At 46.1% G+C, this 20,587-nt stretch overlaps 1 protein-coding gene across 1 annotated transcript in view; it reads right to left on the bottom strand.

Moving 5' to 3' along the window:
- Nucleotides 1-14,627, bottom strand: part of CACNA2D4 (calcium voltage-gated channel auxiliary subunit alpha2delta 4) — a gene marked incomplete at its 5' end in the record, with an annotated part of 134,766 nt that extends 120,139 nt beyond the window's left edge. Inside the window, 4 exons of the mRNA XM_082074558.1 lie at nucleotides 1,045-1,104; nucleotides 2,595-2,711; nucleotides 9,205-9,286; nucleotides 14,539-14,627. Of these exons, the coding sequence (XP_081930684.1) occupies nucleotides 1,045-1,104; nucleotides 2,595-2,711; nucleotides 9,205-9,286; nucleotides 14,539-14,627 (348 nt within the window). The remainder of the gene's footprint in view (nucleotides 1-1,044; nucleotides 1,105-2,594; nucleotides 2,712-9,204; nucleotides 9,287-14,538) is intronic.
- Between the last annotated feature and the right edge of the window lie 5,960 nt (nucleotides 14,628-20,587).

The following is a 20,587-nucleotide window of genomic DNA, read 5'->3' as shown; positions in this document are numbered from 1 at the left end:
CCCCTGTGAAGGCCACTGGGGCTTTAGCATCTATGGTAACTTTGGTATCTTCAGGACGCTCCTCACCCTTGGATAACAGATGCTTTTAAGATGCTTTTGTTGACTCTATCTGAGGCCAGAGGTTATTTAAGAATTTATGTTCAAGCAGTAACTGTGCTTAGGGGGTGTGAACTGTGTGTGCAAATACAGGGTGATGTACCTCGATTCACCCATGACCTTTACCATGAATGCAGATAACCCAACTAGCTTGACTGTAACACACAATTCTTAAATAAATACGTAGGAGAGGAGAAACTGGTAGATAGCTTGATATCAAGAAGTATTTTCATTCCCACCCTTTCCCAGCATGGAGGGGTGTTCTTGCAGGGGTAGCCTGGACTTCTGCTAAGCACTCTGCTTGTACTGTGGACTTCCTTCATCAGAGGTTTCACTCCAGCTCCCTTCACCAGCAGTAATCCCGTAGCTTGGCTACAGTTTTTAACAGAAAGCCAATTATTCAAATTGCTTGGACAGCACCAAGCTTTCACCTAACAGGGACTCCTGACAAGTGGGTGTCTGCATGGTGGAGAAAAGATGATGGGAGCTGTTGAGAGACTTGGTGAGAAACTCAGCTCATTGGGATTAATGGTTTGCTGTGAGTATTTGCAACAGCGTCCTTCTCATTGCTAATACACACTCAATTTTCAGCTCATTTTCCAGTCAAGTAACCCACAAAGCACCAACTAATTTGCGCTAAAATGTCACATAATGACAATGTTGATGTGCAGTAAATGTAATGCAAATAACATCACACCACCCCCTATCTTCCCAAATCCTTCACCTACTGGAGCCAAAGGGACTGACCCCCTAGGTGTTACTAGGCTTGGGATATGCCAAGAAAGTCACTTAGTGACACTAGCTCATGGACAAGCTGAGTATCCTGAAGACATGGAAACTCCTAACCTGCCTAGGAGCCTGAGGTGGTTAGGTGCTGCTAGGCCTGCTTTTTGGCTAGTCTCTCTGAGGACGTGTGTCATATTTTGTCACCGAAGGGGTTAAACTTACCTCCAGTGAGGAGTTGTACTCGTGGTTCAGATCTGCATCTTCTGCTGCTTCCACCAACCTCTAATGCAAGCACACAGAAAGAAAGATGAGGGGGTGCTGTGGAGACCCCTCCAGAAGCTCTTCCAGCTGTGTCAGCCATTCATACATTTAGTGAAAAGATACATGGCTGCCTCCTTCACCACAACACAGAATCACAGGGCTAAAAACTTCTCTCTTTCTCTCTTTTCTGCTGACCTGTCATTCTGCACCACAACTTTACAGCTTGGAAGGTATATTCACACCTACTTATTCCAGAGTCCCTGCTAAAGCCCTGAGCAATCTTAGCTATCACAGGACATATACAAACAGAAATATGTCCATTTAGAGAAACAACAGCCAGAGATTTAATTTCGTTTTCCATGAACCCTTCCAAAAAGCCATGGGAAAGGCATTTCAGACCCAGCCTGATGTCAATACCTCATCAAAGGAAAAGGCCTTGTGGGAGTCTCAGTCTGGTATTGTTAAAGAAGACAAAGACCATGACTAGAGTTCATAAAGGGCTCAGCAATGCTGTGGCCATTTATAATCTCTTACCATTTATGGAAGGCAATATAATCAACTAGTATTCTCCAATATGTTGCTTTGGGGCACTAATTCTCAATTGGTACGGACTGGGAAGGAATCCAGCTAAACATGTACATGTTTTCAGAGTTGCACAATCAGCAACAGTCTCAGCAAAACTACTTTTTCTCCTTCACAAAGGATAAGGCAATCCAAACACTGGAAAGGTCTGGCTATGAATTTAATGTTATGGGCCAAAGCTCTGGGTCTAAATATGTCCACATTTCACTTTGAGATTCAAATTATGTGTTTCTGGATGACTTTTCCACATTAGACACCTTTAAACAGTCAAGGCTCTGTGACTACAGAAATATGCTTTTCATAGTGGGTAAATATAAGGGAATATAATAGATCCTTAGATGCAAGAAGAGGGGCCATAACGATTACCTGCTCTGATCTCCAACACAGCAGCAGCTAAAGACCTCTTGCCACCTCCTCCACGCTTCCTCATGTACACAGCTGGAAATCCAAGCACCTTCCTTGCAGCTCATGTTCAGGGGCTGCAGGAATTTCCCTTGAGCCACACACACAGCTGAAACAAGCTACCAGTCTTCAGTGGTCCAGAGGGCATTATGCAAGGATGAACTTTATTTTCACTTGTGAGAGGTTTGTTTTTTTTCTCCTCTTTAAACAGCTATAGAATCAAAACCTCTTTTCTCCTAAAAGAGTGTTCGTTCCCTCATATTTATTCCTAGACTTTGTTTTTGTCTTATTTCTTACTTTGGGCTGAAGGAGAAGCCAGCATTCCCTTGTCTGAACGCCCACATCCTCCCACCAGTATCTACTTAAAGCTCAGAGCAAGCCAGCTGCACCAGCAGGCATTTGGTTCAGCAAGGAAGTCCTCATGCAACCCCTGCACCCACACACTCCTGGTATATGCAGAAGACCAGTGTCTGCTGCTCTGGGGCTGACAGGAGAGGACTTCCTTCTCATAGCCCCCATGGTCATACCTCGACAGCTTCGACCTTCCTGCGGAGCATGCTTTCCATCTGCTCTGAGAACTTCTTCACCAGCTCCAAGCCATCCACCTCTTTGATCTTCAAGGTTGGCTCCACATCTTTGTACTTCTACCCAAGGAAAACCAGAAAATCCTGCTGAGCTGGAGGCTTATATGGAGAGGGGTGAATATGTATTATTGTTAGCTGGGTACTGTCTTTGGTGAAGACAGATGTGTTGAAAGAACTGGTCTGATTTACTATCTGATTTACCACCTTCTCCCATCTTTGTCTTTCCTCTTTTTTTACACCATAATTTGGTTATGTGCAGATCACTGACCATAAGACAAAACATTTTGACTAAGTAAAAGCAACTGAATCAATTATGAGCTTATGGCTTTTAAAAGCAGCGATGTACCTGGTGCCTAAAAATAAGGGATAAAAGCAGGAGGCTGACTTTTGAAAACCTAAAATTAACATTGTGCTTACATCCATAGTCACATTATATGCATTGCATACCTGACATGTACTTAAGGCAGAGGGAACTGCAAAGGAATGGAAATGTATGCTGTCATTACATTGCCTCCTATGTCATATATGCTCTGGGGCACTAGTGGGAGAGATGTAATGCTAATGCATGTCCTGTCTCCCATGGTGCCACCATATCTGTAGGGTAACCTGACAGGAGAAGGGTCTACTCAATGCTTAGGTGGGAGACTGCCAAGGGAAGGTTATCTAGACAGTTGTGACATTACTTATTCAGAACACGTGAGCATACTGTGGGCCAAGAGCAGCACAGAAGCAAGTCCCAGAAATTAGGAATTACAAGCATGGCTACTTAGTGCTGCCTCAGCTGGGAGAGATGCTGTAATGAGGACGATCTGGATCTGACAGCTTTAGATACAGCCAGTTTCTTCTGACCATGTTTCACATAATCTAGCATTAAAAACCTCAGAGTAGTCCCAAACTGGGTAACTGTAATCTGCCTCCCTAAATCTGCCCTTTCAAGACTGGATACAATGGCCTTTATTTCTCCATTTCAAAAAATCCCAAAGCTAACAGAGATAGGCAGAAAGAAAGACTAAAAATGTAGCAAAAGGACAAAATACAATTAACCTATTTTAGGAAACATGGAGACTTATCTCCCTGACAATGTGGAAGCACAAAGGCAACCAGCTGCGTTTCCCTCATCATCATTTCTCTCTGCAGTGTATGTACATCCCCTCCATCTTCATGTTGTATTAGCACTGCAGCAGCAATCTCAGCCAGGGCTGGACTTCTTGTGCTGATACAAAATAAGGGGGGTGAAAAGGGTAAGGGGATGGCAGAGGCTTTAGTGGCACATTTGAATTAGAAGGAATTGTGGGGGGAAGGAGTTTGCATGACTTTAGGGTGAGCAAGCGGAGCTCTTTTTGTTCAAGAAGCTCATTGACTGTCCAGGAGGGTGGCTGAGCACAAGTGGAGTAAGAAATGCCTCGAGGTTGGGGCCAGCTGAGGAGGTCAGACAGAAATAGCAGCAGCATCCAGCCTGCAGCAGGCATGGCGGGGAGGCTGCTCGCTCTGCCTGGTGTGATTAACAGCGAGGGTTTTACTGGATTAAAAATGCCAGGCCTCGCATCCCCTCTGCTGCGCCTGGGAAGCCGGGGGAGGAGGAGGAGTTGAACACGAAGGTTTGCGTAACCACGCTGCCAAAAGAGAGATGTGCAACAACCACCTCCCCCCGCCCCGACTGAGGTTCCTGGCTGCTGACATCCCAGCTGGTGCCTGTCCCACTTAGCTCCATGTCATGGTTTTGTTGGGAGGTTAGTGATCTCTGCCACGCTGGGCTTTAATCAGGCCCTCCTCTGGAGGAGAAGGGTAATCTCTCCTGGGAAAGCCAGCGACGGCAGGGGGAAACAACACCAGCATGGGCAAACACGGGCTTTACAAAGTGACCTGCCATTGATTACCTTGCGTCGTCCCTTGAATTAAAAAGATCAGGGCTCTTTACCTCTCAATTATTTTTTAACGTGCTTTGGACACATTGACAAGTAGATGCTATTAGAGTAAAAGTAGTCATGAGCAATCTGCTAATACCATACACACATCTCGGCTCTGGGAACTAGCCAGAGCTGGGAAGACAAAAAACCCCCAAAAGACTTTCTGCAAAGTTCCAGTTGGCTGCAAGGAATTCACCATCTTTGAGCTCAGATATTCTTTGAGTTTTTTTTCTGACAAATGATCCAGCAAACCATTTCATATCTGTATTCCTGCCCCTAAAATCTCCTGCTATTAATGAATATTCCCTGCAAGAGTTCCCAAAGGTGGGAAACAGAGTAGTACCTGTGATTTCAGTACCGTTACCAGACACTGTGGCTGGAAGTAAATAGCAAATGTCAACACAGGTCCTTGGAGCTGACCAAGATTAACGTGCACAACCCGAGTCTAGGGTTCAGGTTATCAGATAATTATAATTTACAGAACAGGCATCAGCTACAGGCTTGGTAGAACTGACTGTAAGGATCTGGTGTTGAAAGGGGTTGAAAAGTTAACTCTGATCTAATGAAATATTTTCATATTCATCCAGTTTTTAGTGTTTCCTTAAAACAACAGAAACAACACATTAAGATGCTTCTTCCACAGTGATGCAGGTGGCAATTTAGAAGTGGAATATCCAGAATTCAGTATCCTTAGTTCTATCTGTGAACAGAAATATGTCACCAAATATATTTTCTTGTTCCCACCTCCAAGAAATTTAGCCCATTGAAGTATACAGTGTTGCATTACTCACTGCTAGTGAAACTATATTAAGAGTGTGAAAGACATTTCTTTCATCTTCACCCAGGAAAATGTCTTGACTGAACTTCTCTAATTTGTCTGTTACTTGCCATGTAGTTATTTGTCTTACTTTCTAGTAATTATATAGCTGGAGCTGAGCCCTGCTGTCCTTTCTCAGCCCTGTCCACTGGGGAAGGCAATCAGCACTGCAGCTACAGAGTGAAGCAGGAGGTAGTTCTCAGAAATGCTTATAATGCATCATTAACATAGCAGAAGGAAGAATAAGTTTGGGGTCTGCTGAAGCTGCTGGTGTTTCTGTCATTCAGAGGCGAGCCCTGAGAAACCCAGAATCACCATGGCATCCCCTCAGCATGGCTGCAGTCAGTGGCCCCAGGCCTTTGGTCACTGCCTGGCCAACTGCAGCAGCAGGGCTGTGGCAAACAGACCAAGCAAGCCACAGGTTCAAGCTTTCTTTTCCTTATTTCTGGGAGATGCTACTGCCCTCCATCCTGCTAAGCCTTTCGCTTCGCCTCTGCTCTGGCTGTATTGGCCTCAGCTGTCCTAGTCCCTGGCCAGCATTTTAATACAGATCCATCATCTCTGAGCCAGGCTAAAGAAACAGGGGCTGAGAGAAGGACTGAAGAAATGGTCCCAGGGAAATAAGATGAAATGAAATTGCTGAAGGAGTGGGACTTGAGGGGTGAAAGGTAAACCTGAGCTGTTTAAACTGCAGTTAGAGCAGGACATGCATTTACAAGATGAGTCTGCTGGAGAGTATTGACAGAGCAAGCTTGGATCAAGCTCATCTGTAGCCCATGCTGGAAGAGGTGACAGTGACTCATTGAAGGACAGTTTTGCTCTGAGCCACAAGTGACACTATGCCCCACTCAGGGGGGTCTGCTGCATTCAGGCCCAAACATGTGCAAGAGCAAACCAGACACATTCACCTCTCCAAGAACAAAACCACAGGGACATGGACTGGGGCAGGTCAGTGTGATTATTTTACAAGGCTGTCAGACCACTGGAGAAATATAGCTCTGCCTTGTCTCCCCTTGACACGAATGCTAGATAGGATTTGGTTACATTCAGGCTCCTTTTTCATCAGAAATCAGTTTTTGCTTCCAGAGAATTACACCAAAACCTGATAGAGTTGTGAGTTTTTGTTTAAAGTCTGTTTGTCATGACTGTCATTTTTAGTGGTACTATAGTAGCATCTACAGGTCTCATATAACCTCTACCCCAAAGAGTTCAAAATCGCAAGAGTCAAAACATAGTGTGGACAGAGGGAGATGAAACAACATTTCCAGAGGACCAACACAGCACATCTATCTTGATACCCACCTCAATGATGCATCTGCCATCCTTGACCTCCATTGTTAACTTTTACAACACTGGTATTTTCAGCTAAGCCCTGTTCTGCTGAGTCACACTGATAATTTGGACCTTAAGAAATGTGTACTCTCTTAATATGTTAGTAGAAGTCGCCACAGAAACAGCACAAGTTGGCTGTGTTGAAGCAATAAGGAGAAGACATAGTGGCTGCAGTATGGCTTCACACAATAAGGGGACACCCTCATTTTCCAGAAAGAACTGGTATCTGTAAACTTTCTGTTGGACAGAAAATACCTTTACAGCATCAGACACAGATACCTAACTATCAAATAATCCAAATTTATATCTCTTGCCTACTGGAGCTCCAGCACTCACCAGAGATGCTGTAGCATGTCACTTTGCCTCTGGCACTACCACTTGGGAACCCCATAGAAGAATAGGCAATGCAGAAGCAACATCAGAACTTCTAAAAGCCAAACTTTTGACTGCATTGATATCCCACTACAGCTGCCTCAATGATTAGGGCATGAAATACCTACACTAGTGCTAATAATTTCTCATTGCATGGTGGCACATTTGTCCTAAGAAGAGCTGAGCATCAGTATAGACTTTTGTGATGGATGCTGAAGGTCTTTCTTGGCAAGCCTAGCAAAAGTGATGCTCTCTTCCTCCAAACAGAAAGCAGGACTGTGGCAACAGGGAAACCAAGGGCAAGGCAAGGCAAGAAAAATGATATCCAGATCCCTTTTTTATACAGGGATGGGGATGTTATTACTAGTCAGAAGACAAAAATCAGACACCCAAAAGGCCAAAGAGGCACTGTACAGCTTGTGTTGAAGAGACTAATCAGAGAAAGAGTAAAGAAAAGGAATCACAGCCACATGAGGTGGAGAGGGGACTGCATCCCTTCAGATGTACTCAACAGCCACCAGGCCCCCTGAACAGCATTTGAGAGGTGCTGATCCATGAGCCAGCACTGTGCCCTTGTGGCCAAGAAGGCCAATGGCATCCTGTGGTGTATTAGAAGGGGGGTGGTTAGTAGGTCCAGAGAGGTTCTCCTTTCCCTCTACTCTGCCCTGGTGATACCACACCTGGAATATTGTGTCCAGTTCTGGGCCCCTCAGTTCAAGAAGGACAGGGAACTGCTGGAGAGAGTTCAGTGCAGGGCAACCGTATGAGGAAAGGCTGAGGGAGCTGGGTCTCTTTAGCTTGGAGGAGACCAAGGGGTGACCTTATTAATGTTTACAAATATATAAAGGGTGAGTGTCAGGAGGATGGAGCCAGGCTCTTCTTGGTGACAATCAACGGTAGGACAAGGGGTAATGGGTTGAAACTGGAACACAAGAGGTTCCACTTAAATTTGAGAAGAAACTTCTTCTCAGTAAGGGTGACAGCACTGGAACAGGCTGCCCAGGGAGGTTGTGGAGTCTCCTTCTCCGGAGACATTCAAAACTCACCTGGACACATTCCTGTGTAACCTCATCTGGGTGTTCCTGCTCTGGCAGGGGGATTGGACTAGTTGATCTCTTGAGGTCCCTTCCAATCCCTAACATTCTGTGATTCTGTGATCTGTACAGCCCTGCTGCCACAGTGCAGAGCTCACAGAGCCTGAAAGAATCATAGGATCATTTTGGTGGGAAGACACCCTCCAAATCATCGAGTCCAACCATTAACCTAACTCCGGCACTAAACCATGTCCCTAAGAAAAGAGAAGCAACCTGATTGAGTTGAAGGTGTCCCTGCTCATTGCAGGGGAGTTGGACTAGATGACCTTTGAAGGTCCCTTCCAACTCAAACCATTCTATGATTCTGTGACATCAGGAATCAAAGGTACCACAACTTCTCTGCAGCTGCAAATGGAAACATTTACTTAAAGCCCTTGGAGCCTTTAATGCTGGTAGAGAGTTAAGCCCAGTGCTGCCTGTTGTTTGGTGACCGAGCCAGGCATGCCAGGCTAGGGAGAGAGGCAGAGCTCTGCACCTCTGGAAGGTCACACCTTCCAGGGAGTCTGCCTCAGCGACTCTGTCCAAAGAAGAGTTTTAAAGGCACAATTCAAAGAACTGATGAGTTACTGGAGGAAGACAGATGAGGAAGCAGCAATAAACAATAGTGCCAGCTGGAGAGCTGCAGGAGGGGAGAATGAGCGGGTGAGTGATGAGCAGGAGGAGAGGGACTGATATGCACTTGGGAAGGGAGGAGAAAGGGGTCAATGTAGAAGGGCACAAAGTGATCATCAGAAGGGAAACATGATGAGTACTCTTAAATTTATTTATTTATTTATTTTAAATGGGACAGTTCAGCTGACATTTGGCCGTGGCTAATGAAAGAAGAAAAGGCATTAGATGTATCCCCCTCTGCAGTTCAAAGGGAATGGCCACAGGGAATCACTCTTTGTGTATGGGTATGAACCTGCATGGTTTTGCAATTTAGCTGGAGACCTGTGTGTTTTGCTTTTTTTCACCCCAGGGGAAAACTTTGGAAGACTACATGGGGAGATGATGCAAAGCCAAGGGAAACTTTCACAGCTTTTACCTACCTTCTGCAACAGGAGAGAGCCTGAATACTTAGTCACGATGGAGTACAGCTCCCCACCAAAGGCATCTGCCCAAGACTTCACCCTAAAAAGGGGAAAAAATGAAAAAATCAGCAGAACTGCTTACTTCCTCAGACAGGGAAAACTCCATCTTCCCTAGTATGACCCCCCCTCTATATATCTCTAAGCCACTATAGTGATAGTGACGATGCTTTCTCCCCAGTTTGCTAGCCAGACAAGCAGTGAGGCAGGAGGCAAGTGCTGCTCTTGGACATTCTGCCCAGGACATCAATTAGCAAGGAGAAACACGAAGTTCTGCTGGTCTCGGTCACTGCATTTTGACTGAGGGTGGAAATCATCTCATCTAACTTTAGAGGCACAAAAGTTGTATGTTTGGTCTTAGGTATCATCTGTTTTCCTCTGTTGTTAGCAAAGTGAAATAAATAGCTCTGCAAACACATATTTGTCTTCACTGCTGGCAGACAGAGCCTGGGGTGAAGGGCTAGACAGTGTCAAGACTGAAGAGAATTAAGTGTCAGACCTGAAAGGAATTGTCAAGATTCACCCCTTGGATTCAGTTCCCAGATCTGCATGGGGCAGAGACTAATGAGCCATAAGAATTCACTGCTTTCAGTGAAGATACTAGAGCTCAATAATGCCAGAGTAGATTATGCACCTCATAATTGTAAACCACCACTCACATTTTTGCCATGCTGTAAATAACTGATGATAGCAATACCACATGGAGAACATAAGGATGTTGAAGAGCAGCCTGAACACTGAGCCATCCAAATCAAAATAGATGGCTCTTGTAATTGACAGAGCACTTCATCAGAAATCTGTTACATGATTCACATTAGGCAGTTCCACCTACATACAGTTCCTTCAACGAGGATTCACTTAGGAGAGATTTATTTAATGGGATAAATAGCCTGCTCCACTTACCAGAATACAACACTTATTTATGGGGTGCAGAGTCTTACCTATGGCTTCCAGTAGATTTCTTCCAGTCCTAAGCAGACTTTAGCCCCAGAGCCTGATTTCCTAGTGCATTGCAACACTTTTTTGATAGAATAATATGCCAACACAGAGACAAGCTCTGGAGTAAAGCCAGCACAGCAATGGTGGAATAATCAAAACAGCTAACTTTAGCCTAGGAAAGTCTGTTTAGGCTCCCCTCTTGCAAACAGACACACATAGGCAGCTATAGGGGATGATTTGGATCATACATAAGGCTTCTGCTCTGAACTGTACCTCTCTCTGCTGCCTAGAAAAGGAGTACAATAAGAGTGGGTGCCCTTTTTAATCATTCCTGAATTGCCAATGAGGCACTCATTTCTAACCACTGAGTGTGACCCAGCACCAGCTGAGCTCAATCAGAGCAATGCTCTGCATCTTGTTTTGACAGCCAGAGCTTTTATCTCTTCATTTTATTCTTACAGAAAAAAAGAAAATAGTATTTTCTAGGAGAGAAGGATTCATTGTCCTTATCAGAGTTGTGCTAGGGAGCCTAGAATAAAAGAGGAAACCAGAAACAGGGACCCCATGGGAAGCTTTCCTGTTTGTTGTGGTGACTAATGCATTCCCTGAGGTGTGTGGATCTCTGAATCAGCATTTAACTCGATGCCCATCTGCAGCTGCTGATTTTGTAACTTTCATGTATAAGATATTTTGTGCTGATATTAATGCATATTCTCCAGTTTCCTCACCTTTTACTGTAGAAAGAGAGCACCTAAACATGGAGTTTGGGTTATTAACGTTAGCAGGGAGGTTTATTTTTACCTCATTTCCCTGACAAAAAAAATGAGGTGCATGTGATCCTGGTCTTTCTGTTTTGTGTTGCGTCTGTAGCTGTGTGTGTGTGCCCCTATTCTTCCCAATTATTAACTTCAGCTGAGCGGGGCAGAGGAGTCTGTATATCAATTTCTGATTAGCTGGTGTGGTTGGGCAGCTTCAGCGATGCTATTATTGAGGTAAAAGGTCCACAATATGAGCTTAGCAATGATCAGCCAGCAGAGAAACCAGACATAGACACAGTTTCATAATAGATTCAGGCCTGCTGCTTGTGGAACTGCTTGTTTGAAAAGTCCTAAAGTCCATGATGACTTGGGATTCTCTGCTTTCATAAAAACAGGAAAAGGGAAGGTCATCTTTTAGCTTTTGAGGCTGTGGAAAAAGAAGCCAAAGTACGTCAACCTTGAAACTTCCACTAACAGCAGAATTCAAGAAAAAAAAAATCAGGATTTGTGTAATTCTGCGATTTCTACATGGGTGCCCTCGGTGTGGGATGCTCAGCTGGGGAGAGCTTTCCCAGCCTGCCTGAGGCAGCAGCCCCATAGCCACATCTGAGCTGCTGCTCCAACTTGGGGGCTGATATTTCTGCTGATCTCGAAGCAGGTCTGCAAGGCACCATGCTGCAAAATCCGCTCGCCCTGGGAAGAGGCAAAGGGTGAGAGGAGGAAGAGAGGAGGAAGGAGGTGCAAAGGCATAGAGGAGCAGAGAGAGGACCAGAGACTGGCAGTGTCTGGCTGGCTGGAAAGTTATGGAGGACAGAGGAATGAGAGGGCACAGAGGTCCCAAAGCCCTGTGTGTCAGGGCTGAAGAGTGGGTAATTAAAAATATATGGTGGCATTTCAGGGAAGCTGAAGATGAGGCAAGTGAAGAGACAGAAATATGCTGGCATTTGCATATTTAAAAGACTATTATTTGTCATGGAAGGGAGTGACTTAAGGGTACTGGTAGATTAAGGGCAGGCTGCTGAATTTAAATAGGTTTCTTTATTTTTTTCATAAACAAGTGAGAGAAAAGGTCAATCTACAATTCATCAGGTTGCAGGGAAATTTCACCTAAGCCTGCTGGTTCCAGAAACTCAGGAGCAGATGCAGTGAGGCAGTAGGGACAGCTTGAAGAGGCCATACCATGTTGACCTTCACGTCTCCCACTAACATTTGCTGATGTTTCTGGAACCCCAAGAACCAAAGGCTGAGCAGCCAGCCCCAAATCCTCACCATCTTCACAGCTGCCAGTGTTCCAGCTTACAGTGTCCAGGAGGAAAGAGGAGGTGGTTTCTGTGCTGAACCTGCACCCCAGAAGCGTTGCTAGTAAGTGAATGTGCAGATTTTCACACTGCTGGCATTAAAGCAGAGTGAGCTTTGCAAAGATGTGAATAAGTTGTCAATGAACTGAGGGTGGTGCAGCAAAGCCAGGCAGGACTTTGGGAGCAGCACAGGCTGACTGGGCCTTGTGTCACTTAACTGTGATTGAACCCAGCTGGTGTTTAAAGGCCTCAGATTTTGTGTCCTCAAAATGTCCCTGTGTAATCTATGGAGCAGGTCCATTTTCTACTGATTTACTCCCTTTGGTCCTCTCACCAGTGTGTTCTTCTACTGAAATTTCATTCAAAAAGGGCAGCTTTTATGTTTTAGTTAAATTCATGAGCATATTTGAAACATTAGGAACTAATTCAGCTCTTGGTCTGGTTTCGGTACCAGGGGAGAAAAGCTCTTTTTCTATTGTTTATTCTTGTACATGAATAAATTCCAGATCATACAAAGTGACGTAACTCTTTTCTCAGTAGTAAAGGGCTATCACATTATAAACAAACACATCAGAAAAGGATTTGGTCAGAGATTGCCTGCCTGTAATCCCCGCACTTGTATTCAGTGGTGAAAACAGCAGAAAGGGCAGGCTGTCTTCTTAATGCCACAGATTTCAAGACCTAAAGGTATTTCCACGCAGTATTTACCCTGGGCACAGAAAGCTGATTTTTATTTTTTGCAGTTTGAAATTATCAAGAGGTTGGATTTTTTTTTTTTCCTCTATAACCTCTGTGTCCTTTTTTGTGCAATCCAAATCAAAAGCACTTTGTTGAGGAAGGGCTTGATAGTGCAGCCAAGAATAAAGTTGATAGTAAAGTTACCTGAGATAAAGTCAGCACAATGCTTGGTAATCACATGGGCTGTACTGGTGAGCACATCTGCAAGGGTCTTATTGGCACTTTTTGAATACAAAACATTTTCTCAGTCTCAGGAAAGGGCTTGAGCTGGCTCTGGTTGGTTTAGTGGCCATATCTCCTCCTGAAACTCCACAGCAGTGTTGTCTTCTCTCCAGACCAATCTGCTGTCCTGTGCAGACAGAAGCTGCCCCACAACAACTTCTACCAGCCACAGTGCTGCCATTTTTAATCCTTACAGGATTTAACTTGCCTAAATCAGCTTAACAAGGTGAAGTTTCTATAAACTGGGTTTGCCGAGGGCTGTTAGCCTCCTGCCAGGCTGCTGGAGTGGGCTGCACTGGTGGTGGGGACCTTCCCAGCAGCAACCATGACGAGACCAGCACAGGGTGGGTGACCATGACAGAGGAGCCAGTTGCACACACCAACAGGCACATAGGCGCCCTGCAAGCCCACAGCCAGAAAGTTGCATCAAAATTCCTTGTGTGCGCACTAGCACCTGGCCCCAAATGCAGCACCAGCACAAAACATGGCTGTTCAGGCTTAGATTTTCATTCCTATGCTCCAGAGCTCTGGAAAGAGCCCTTTGTAGTAAGGTGGAGCAGGAACAAGCAAGGAAAAGTACCGTGGCCTCTTTCTTCTATTTAGCTTCCCACCACTAATATCCACTGACATCCACACACATGAATAAACATGTGTGTGTATTACTCAGACTGCATATATACACAAAAGCCTTTTTTCAGACTTCAGTATACCAGACCAGTGCACTGGATCAGCCCCAGTGATACATTTAGAGCTGCAAACCTTGCACTGCACAATCTGGATATCCTGGGGATACCTTCTGAGGCCAGATACTGACCAGGGCTATGCAGTCCCAGGGTGCCCCTATCAGGCTACAAACCGGCAGCATCTGCTGGAACTGCTCTGCTAAACTGGGGAGCTGCTAAACTGGAGCCATTTAAATCTGCCTCTATGGCTGAATCGTCACAAGTTGCACCAGCAGTGGGGTTCTATGGACGTGCCTTTAAACTTGTTTTGCCTTTTGCCACCAAGTGCGTTAAGCAGAGCATTAATAGATGTCAAAGTGCTTAACTAAAGCAGATGAGCATCATTGCCTTGCTTGACGAAGGAGGGAAAATGGGGCACTGAACCCGTGCTAGACCTGAGAACTGAATTTGTGGCTCCCGTGCTCGTGTCTTCTCCCAGGAGTCATCACCACCATCATAAGGAAAAGCCACCACCCCCCTGGCAGCGATGTGCCCATCAGAGGAGCCTGCATTCACAGTGCCTGCCACCGCTGGGGAGGCACTCCCACCCACCCATGCCCACAGCATCACCCACCCCACACCAGAAACACCCCACGCCAGAGAGAGGGGAACACTCACGTCTCCAGCGGGATCTTCGTCTGGGCCCTGGTGGAGGGCAGGAGGCAGAAGAGCCAGAGCATTATCCACGGGACGGCCCAGGGCCCCATCCTCCACCCGCCAACCATCAGCAAGGGGACTGGCCAGTGGGGTGCGGAGGCTCCATGCCCTTCCTGCTGCCCTGGGGGGGGTCCCATGTGGCCCCCGCCATGCTACTGGGCTGAGTGCCCCGCTGCTGTGGGGCTCAGCTCCGGGGTGACCCCGGCTACCTCTGTCCCGGGAACGTTGCTCCTGATGCTGAGTGTCGTCAGGGGTCTCTGGCTCAGGGCAGGTGGCCAAAAACCGACCAGGGACCCTTGTCAGCGGGGACCCATGGGTGCAGTGTGTCTCTGTGCCCCGAGGAGCGGCTGCGCCAGGAGGGAGCTCTGCGCTGGGAGCTGCAGTGGCTACGTAATCCCCCGCCAGCCCCTTAATCCCCTCTCCGAGCAGCAGCAGCCACAGATTTAGGGAAGTGGAGTGGGATAAAATCACCCAGGATTACTCTGATTCCTGAAGACGGGTCTGGGCTTCTCCAGCCGGAGGTCAGGCCATGCCTGCTTTGAAGGGTTGCACCCAAACCCTTGAACAAAAACTCCCAACCTTTGATGTGTGTCTGGCAGGCCTCCCTGTTGCACTGTGGGATGCTGAAGGGTCACCCTGGCACCACCCCCTTCCACTGGGGAAATGGGGTTGGGAACAAGAGCGTGGGGCACATGGTGGGCTCCTGCAGACACCAGTGTGTCTGTGCCATGCTGCCACCTCGTGCTGAGGTTTGCAGGGGACCGAAGAGGCCCGGCAGAGCCGGTGCCTTGGCAGTATCCAGTCCAGGTCACAGAATCACAGAATGGTTGCGATTGGAAGGGACCTATGGGGATCATCTAGTCCAACCCACCTGCTAAAGCAGGTTCACCCAAAGCAGATCACACAGGAATGTGTCCAGGTGGGTTTTGAATGTCTCCAGAGAAGGAGATTCCACAACCTCTTTGGGCAGCCTGTTCAGTGCTCTGGCACCCTCAAAGTAAAGAAGTTTCTCCTCCTGTTTAGATGGAACCTCCTGTGCTTCAGTCTGTGCTCGTTGCACCTCATCCTATCACTGCCAAGGTGCTCATCCTCCAAGCCATATCTGGAGACCTCACACAGGCGAGAGGAGAAGAGAGAAAATTCGCAGCAGGAGATAAAACTAGCATGAAAAAAAAGGACTCAGACAGTTAACTGATTGCCTCCTAATGTAAGCAATTATTTATTAATGGTTGAACCTCTCTGTTTGGGCAACATTCAGTTGAGATTGCCATCCCCTCATCTGTGCCTGGAGACCAATGAATCAAAGGAGCCCAGTGGCTGAACTTGATGAATAGCAGCAAGTAGCAAACTGCATGCTCAGATGAGGAGCACACTATATAAGCTCATTATCATCATGAGAAGTATGAATTATAAATAACTATAGATACAGCAGTGTAAAGATTATAAATGACTAGAGCAGCCTGTTGAATAGCTTGACTCTTTGGGCTATGGATTAACTCGTTTATTAGAGTATCTTCCAATCACCTTTTGCACTTTTGCAAATGGCTTATTTAATATAAAATGCAAAGTCACGGCAGATCATTAGGTTTCTCATAAGGATGTGGAGAAGAAAACTGGCTGTCAGAACACTGAAGTAAAACTAAAGCACATATTAGAGATGTGCTACTGGGTGCAGCATTGGTGCTGCACTTTAAATGGGATAATAGAAGCAGCAGAGGAAGTATAGAAAAGGGAATGAAACTGTGAAATGTGGAATAGAGGTTAAATTGCATGATGAAGAGGCTGAAAGCCTGGGGTGAGCAATTAAGTAGTTACAGTAATAACTCAACTCAGGATAGGATGGTTTCATTATTTATTACAATCTTTACTCCAGACTGAGTATCTTTTTAGAAATTATGATCTTGTTCAAGCAGAGGTTGTGGGCCTCAAGGGCGGAAATTTCCAGATGATGCTCTTAATCCGTGCAAAGGGTTACACGGGAAGGTTGAAATGCTTCTTTCTGACTTGAAAATCTACAAAAAATCAATTTCTACGCACACAAACACTCCAGAGACAGTGCCTTCAGGGCATCACATGGCTGTAGAGCAAATGCCACAGTCAGTATGTGAAGGCAACAGGCAGAGAAGAGCTGGATCTCAGTAATGCATTTCTCAAATGACCGAAATGCGGTGTGGGGGCTCTTGCCCAGGCATGTACAGACCTGGATGGCCACAGGGGAGTCTGGGGGTGAGGGCAATACAGAGAAACATCTTCCTCCCAGAAATGCTTGTTGCAGACAAGGGGTGCAGCATGTTCCCCATGAGAACAAAAGGGGCTGATCGTCCTTCCTTGGCTCTGGCCTCACTGCGGGGGTGAGGGACTGTGGGGCTGGGCTCCTGCTGCCTCCTTCTTCCTCTGAGCCTGAAATTAGGAGAAGATTGCTCTTAGAGGGGCTAGGAAGACTGACCATCAAGGTTGCATTTCTCTTTATTTACCAGGATTAAAAATGAGGGTTAGTGTCTAGCGTACCTGGCTTCCCTGTCTGGATACTTCAGGAAAGAGATAATAAAAATTCATGTTCTGAAAAAAAATCTGAAATGAGATCTGAAGGCAGGAGAATCAGCATTTTAGATAGCATTTTCTCACCGCTTTGCAAGAAGTCATAAGCAAATAGTTATTGTGAGCGATTTTTGCAGGATCTTTTCACTAACCCTTCCAGCTACTGTGTGCTATTTGCAGCTGGGACCCAGTTTAATCCAGATGGGCTCTGGCAAGAGCCCTTGTCTGAGTATGTTTGGAAACGCCTGAAACACTGATAGAAAAGGCAATGAGACACAGCAACATGCTGAGCTGGGAGATCCAAATCCCTTTATTTGGATTTATCTCATTTACTGGATATATCTCACTTAACCTCTTAATGATCCAAAGTTGCAAGGGAGTGGGATTTGAAGATGAAAACAGCAAGGAAAAGGGAAAAATCCCAGGTGACTAGAGGGTTTCTAATGGGATTAGTGTGCATCCAGTTACTTCTGCATAGCTCAGTCACCACAGTGTGCAAACACAGTTGAAGCACAGGAAGGAGATAAAAGATGGCAAGGTCTGACTGGGGAAAAAGAAAATTAATCACATGAGAATGAAAGCAAATACAAAATGAACAGTGAGAATCTGAGGCTGCAAGAGATATGGGGTAAATACAGCAAATTAGAGCTAAATTTGCAAAGCCATGGGGCAACAAAAAGTGACAGTGTGATTTTGTGCTGTGTTTACAGGTGAGGGAAGACTTAGCACCTCTATTCAATTCTGGTTTGACTGTAACCTGATTTTAGTTTGGATTATCTTGTTGATGAGAAGACACTGGCAAATGTCAAGACCAGCCAAAGACCAAATATAATCAAAACACTGGTGTAAGCAGTCTGTGAGTTTATTAAAGGCAGTGGAAACCCTCATTTGTAAATTGCGTTCATGTGGTGACCCTGACCTGGAAATGTCTGAGCAGACTAATATGTAGTCTTACAGTGGGATAAATACGAGAGTGGGGCAAAATGAAGAAAGGGGATGGCACAGCCTCTTGAGGCAACTTGTCTCCATACAGTATTGGTCAATAAGGCACATTTTGTAGCAGCCAAGTGTCCTTTTGTTAGAAAGTCAGCTGGAACAAGGAATATGGCAACAACCTTGAACACAACAAGGAGAAGATTATGCCGCTTAATGGGAACAAAGAGCAGATGGGACAGTGCCTCGGCTTCCTTGGGCATCAAGCTCATTGTGATACCACTCCTGTTGCCAGGAGGTTTATCAGGCTTGTCACAGGAGACACTTCTTCCTCATGGCACCCATTGTACTGGTACCCAATTGGCCCAATGCAGAGAGGCAGGGGCACTCCCTCCTATTTTCTGGGTACTCTGGAGCAGTGTCTCAGGGCCCACATGGAGGGAGCATCAGGGTTCTTTTTGCACTGTAGATATCGGGACTGGGGAAGAATTTGCAAGAGGTCAGCACTGACTTGTTTTTCATTCTGGAGATACTGGGATCTTGCTGTGTGCCTGACACCACCACATGCCTCAAAGCAAGTCTCTGCTCCTTCGTGATGCTGAACTTAAAACCTCTGGGACATAATAACTTAATAAGAATATTTTGCTTTGATTTTTAACAACTTAAAATAAGGCATGGTGGGAATAAACTATGTGGTCTTGTTCCTAGCAGATGCATTTATTTGAGATCATAATCTTTTGTGTCTCATCTCTTGGCAGGACTCAGATAAGCATCTAGGTACAAAAATCTCCTTTCTACCCTGGTCAAAGATTCTTCTTGTGAAACTGCTCTCTCAGCAGTGTTTGAGGTCGTGTCCTGTTCAGGAGATATGAGGATGATGTCTCTGGCCTGCCTTGAGTAGATTTAGCTGTTCCTTGGGGTGGTTTGGAAAGCAGTCGCGCAGTGTTTTGCCAGTACTAGAGAATCTGATCTCCCTGTCCCAGGATCCTCCAGGAGGAGGGGGCCCTTGCCAGAAGCAGCGATGGAAAAGCACTTTTAGCCGTGGTTTTACTGGCTGGGCATGCAAATCTCTTCTGATCAGGTTTCAGTGCTGTGGAAAGTTAGCACTCACAAGCCAAGTTTGCAGAGATGTGGATTTAATAGCTGAGCGGGGATGGGGAAGGGGCTGCAGACTCCCTTCTGCATGAGTGCTGGTGCTGCAGGCAGGGCTGGGCTGGGGGTGTCCCCCCACAGCTGGGTGCTGCCAGTTTGGGGCATGTGCAATCCCAGCTGAGCTGTGGGAAGCTGCATGTTTATAAATATCTCAAGGGTGGATGTCAAGAGGATGGGACCAGACTCCTTTCAGTGGTGCCCAATGATAGGATGAGGGCAACGGGCCCAGACTGAAGCACAGGAGGTTCCATCTAAACAGGAGGAGAAACTTCTTCACTTTGGGGGTGCCAGAGCACCGGAACAGGCTGCCCAGAGAGGTTGTGAAGTCTCCTTCTCTGGAGACATTCAAAACCCGCCTGGACACATTCCTGTGTGATCTGCTCTGGGTGAACATGCTTTAGCAGGTGGGTTGGACTGGATGATCTCCAGAGGTCTCTTCCAACCCCAACCATTCTGTGATTCTGTGGATCTTACTGTTTGGTCTAGGACTGAGTTGGCTGTGTGACCAGCAACATGCCTGGGACCTGGAACATTTGCGTGGGTGAGGCCTGGCAGATGCGCAGTGCTTAGTGGTGCTGGGTGAGCTCACCCTCTTCGAGTGTCCCTTTTCACCTCAGCCATTGTGGGAAAATGATACCTCCTTCACTCCCAGGTGTGTTTTGGGTTAAATTAGCTGCTTTTAACACCATCTGGGTGCAGAGGAAATGTTCAATACAGTCTGAAGCTGTGTGTTGAAGGGTTCTTCTGCTGTCAGAGAGCAGACTGATGAGTGCCTGTGGTCACAAGGAGACTCTGTAGAGGAGGCACACAAAAGTCTGTTTACCATAGGAATGCAGCTAATACCTGAATTCTTGATATCTAGGTAGGATCTCTGGAGAGAAGGACAGACTCACCCCTAGTGTAACATCAGGGGAATATCCAGGGAAATATGCAGGTACACCAACTGACATGTAGGCAGCTATTATGCCACTGACTTTCTTCATTTCAGGTTGCCTGAAATAATAATGGGTGAACATCTGGCCTGCAGACCATTATGAGATGTCAGCAGGATGACTTGGACCAAATGTGTCCTTCTAGACCCCACATTCCACCTGGGTACTCTGTAAATATCTGCCTACAGACCCATTCATCTGCAAGCCACATGCATTCCCTGTTGTTTATAGAAGCAGCCACATAGGTGTCGTATTAATTAATGCCTTTGGCTGGTTACTTTGCCCTTTTTCCTTCTTTTTTTTTTTTTTTTTTTTTTTCCATAGCTCTACACTAAATTTAGACTTATTCAAATACTCCAAGATGAAAACCCTCATCAGGCACAGTGTTCTGAGCAGCAGGAAATTTAGGGCACAGAGGGAGACACCAAAGGAGAGCAGAATGCACAGAAAACAAG

Source organism: Streptopelia decaocto (genome assembly GCF_964273445.1).
Source record: "Streptopelia decaocto genome assembly, chromosome: 1".
Classification (NCBI taxonomy): Eukaryota; Metazoa; Chordata; class Aves; order Columbiformes; family Columbidae; genus Streptopelia; species Streptopelia decaocto.
The sequence above is the reverse complement of the archived record's forward strand: the minus strand, read 5'-3'. Positions and strand labels throughout refer to the sequence as shown.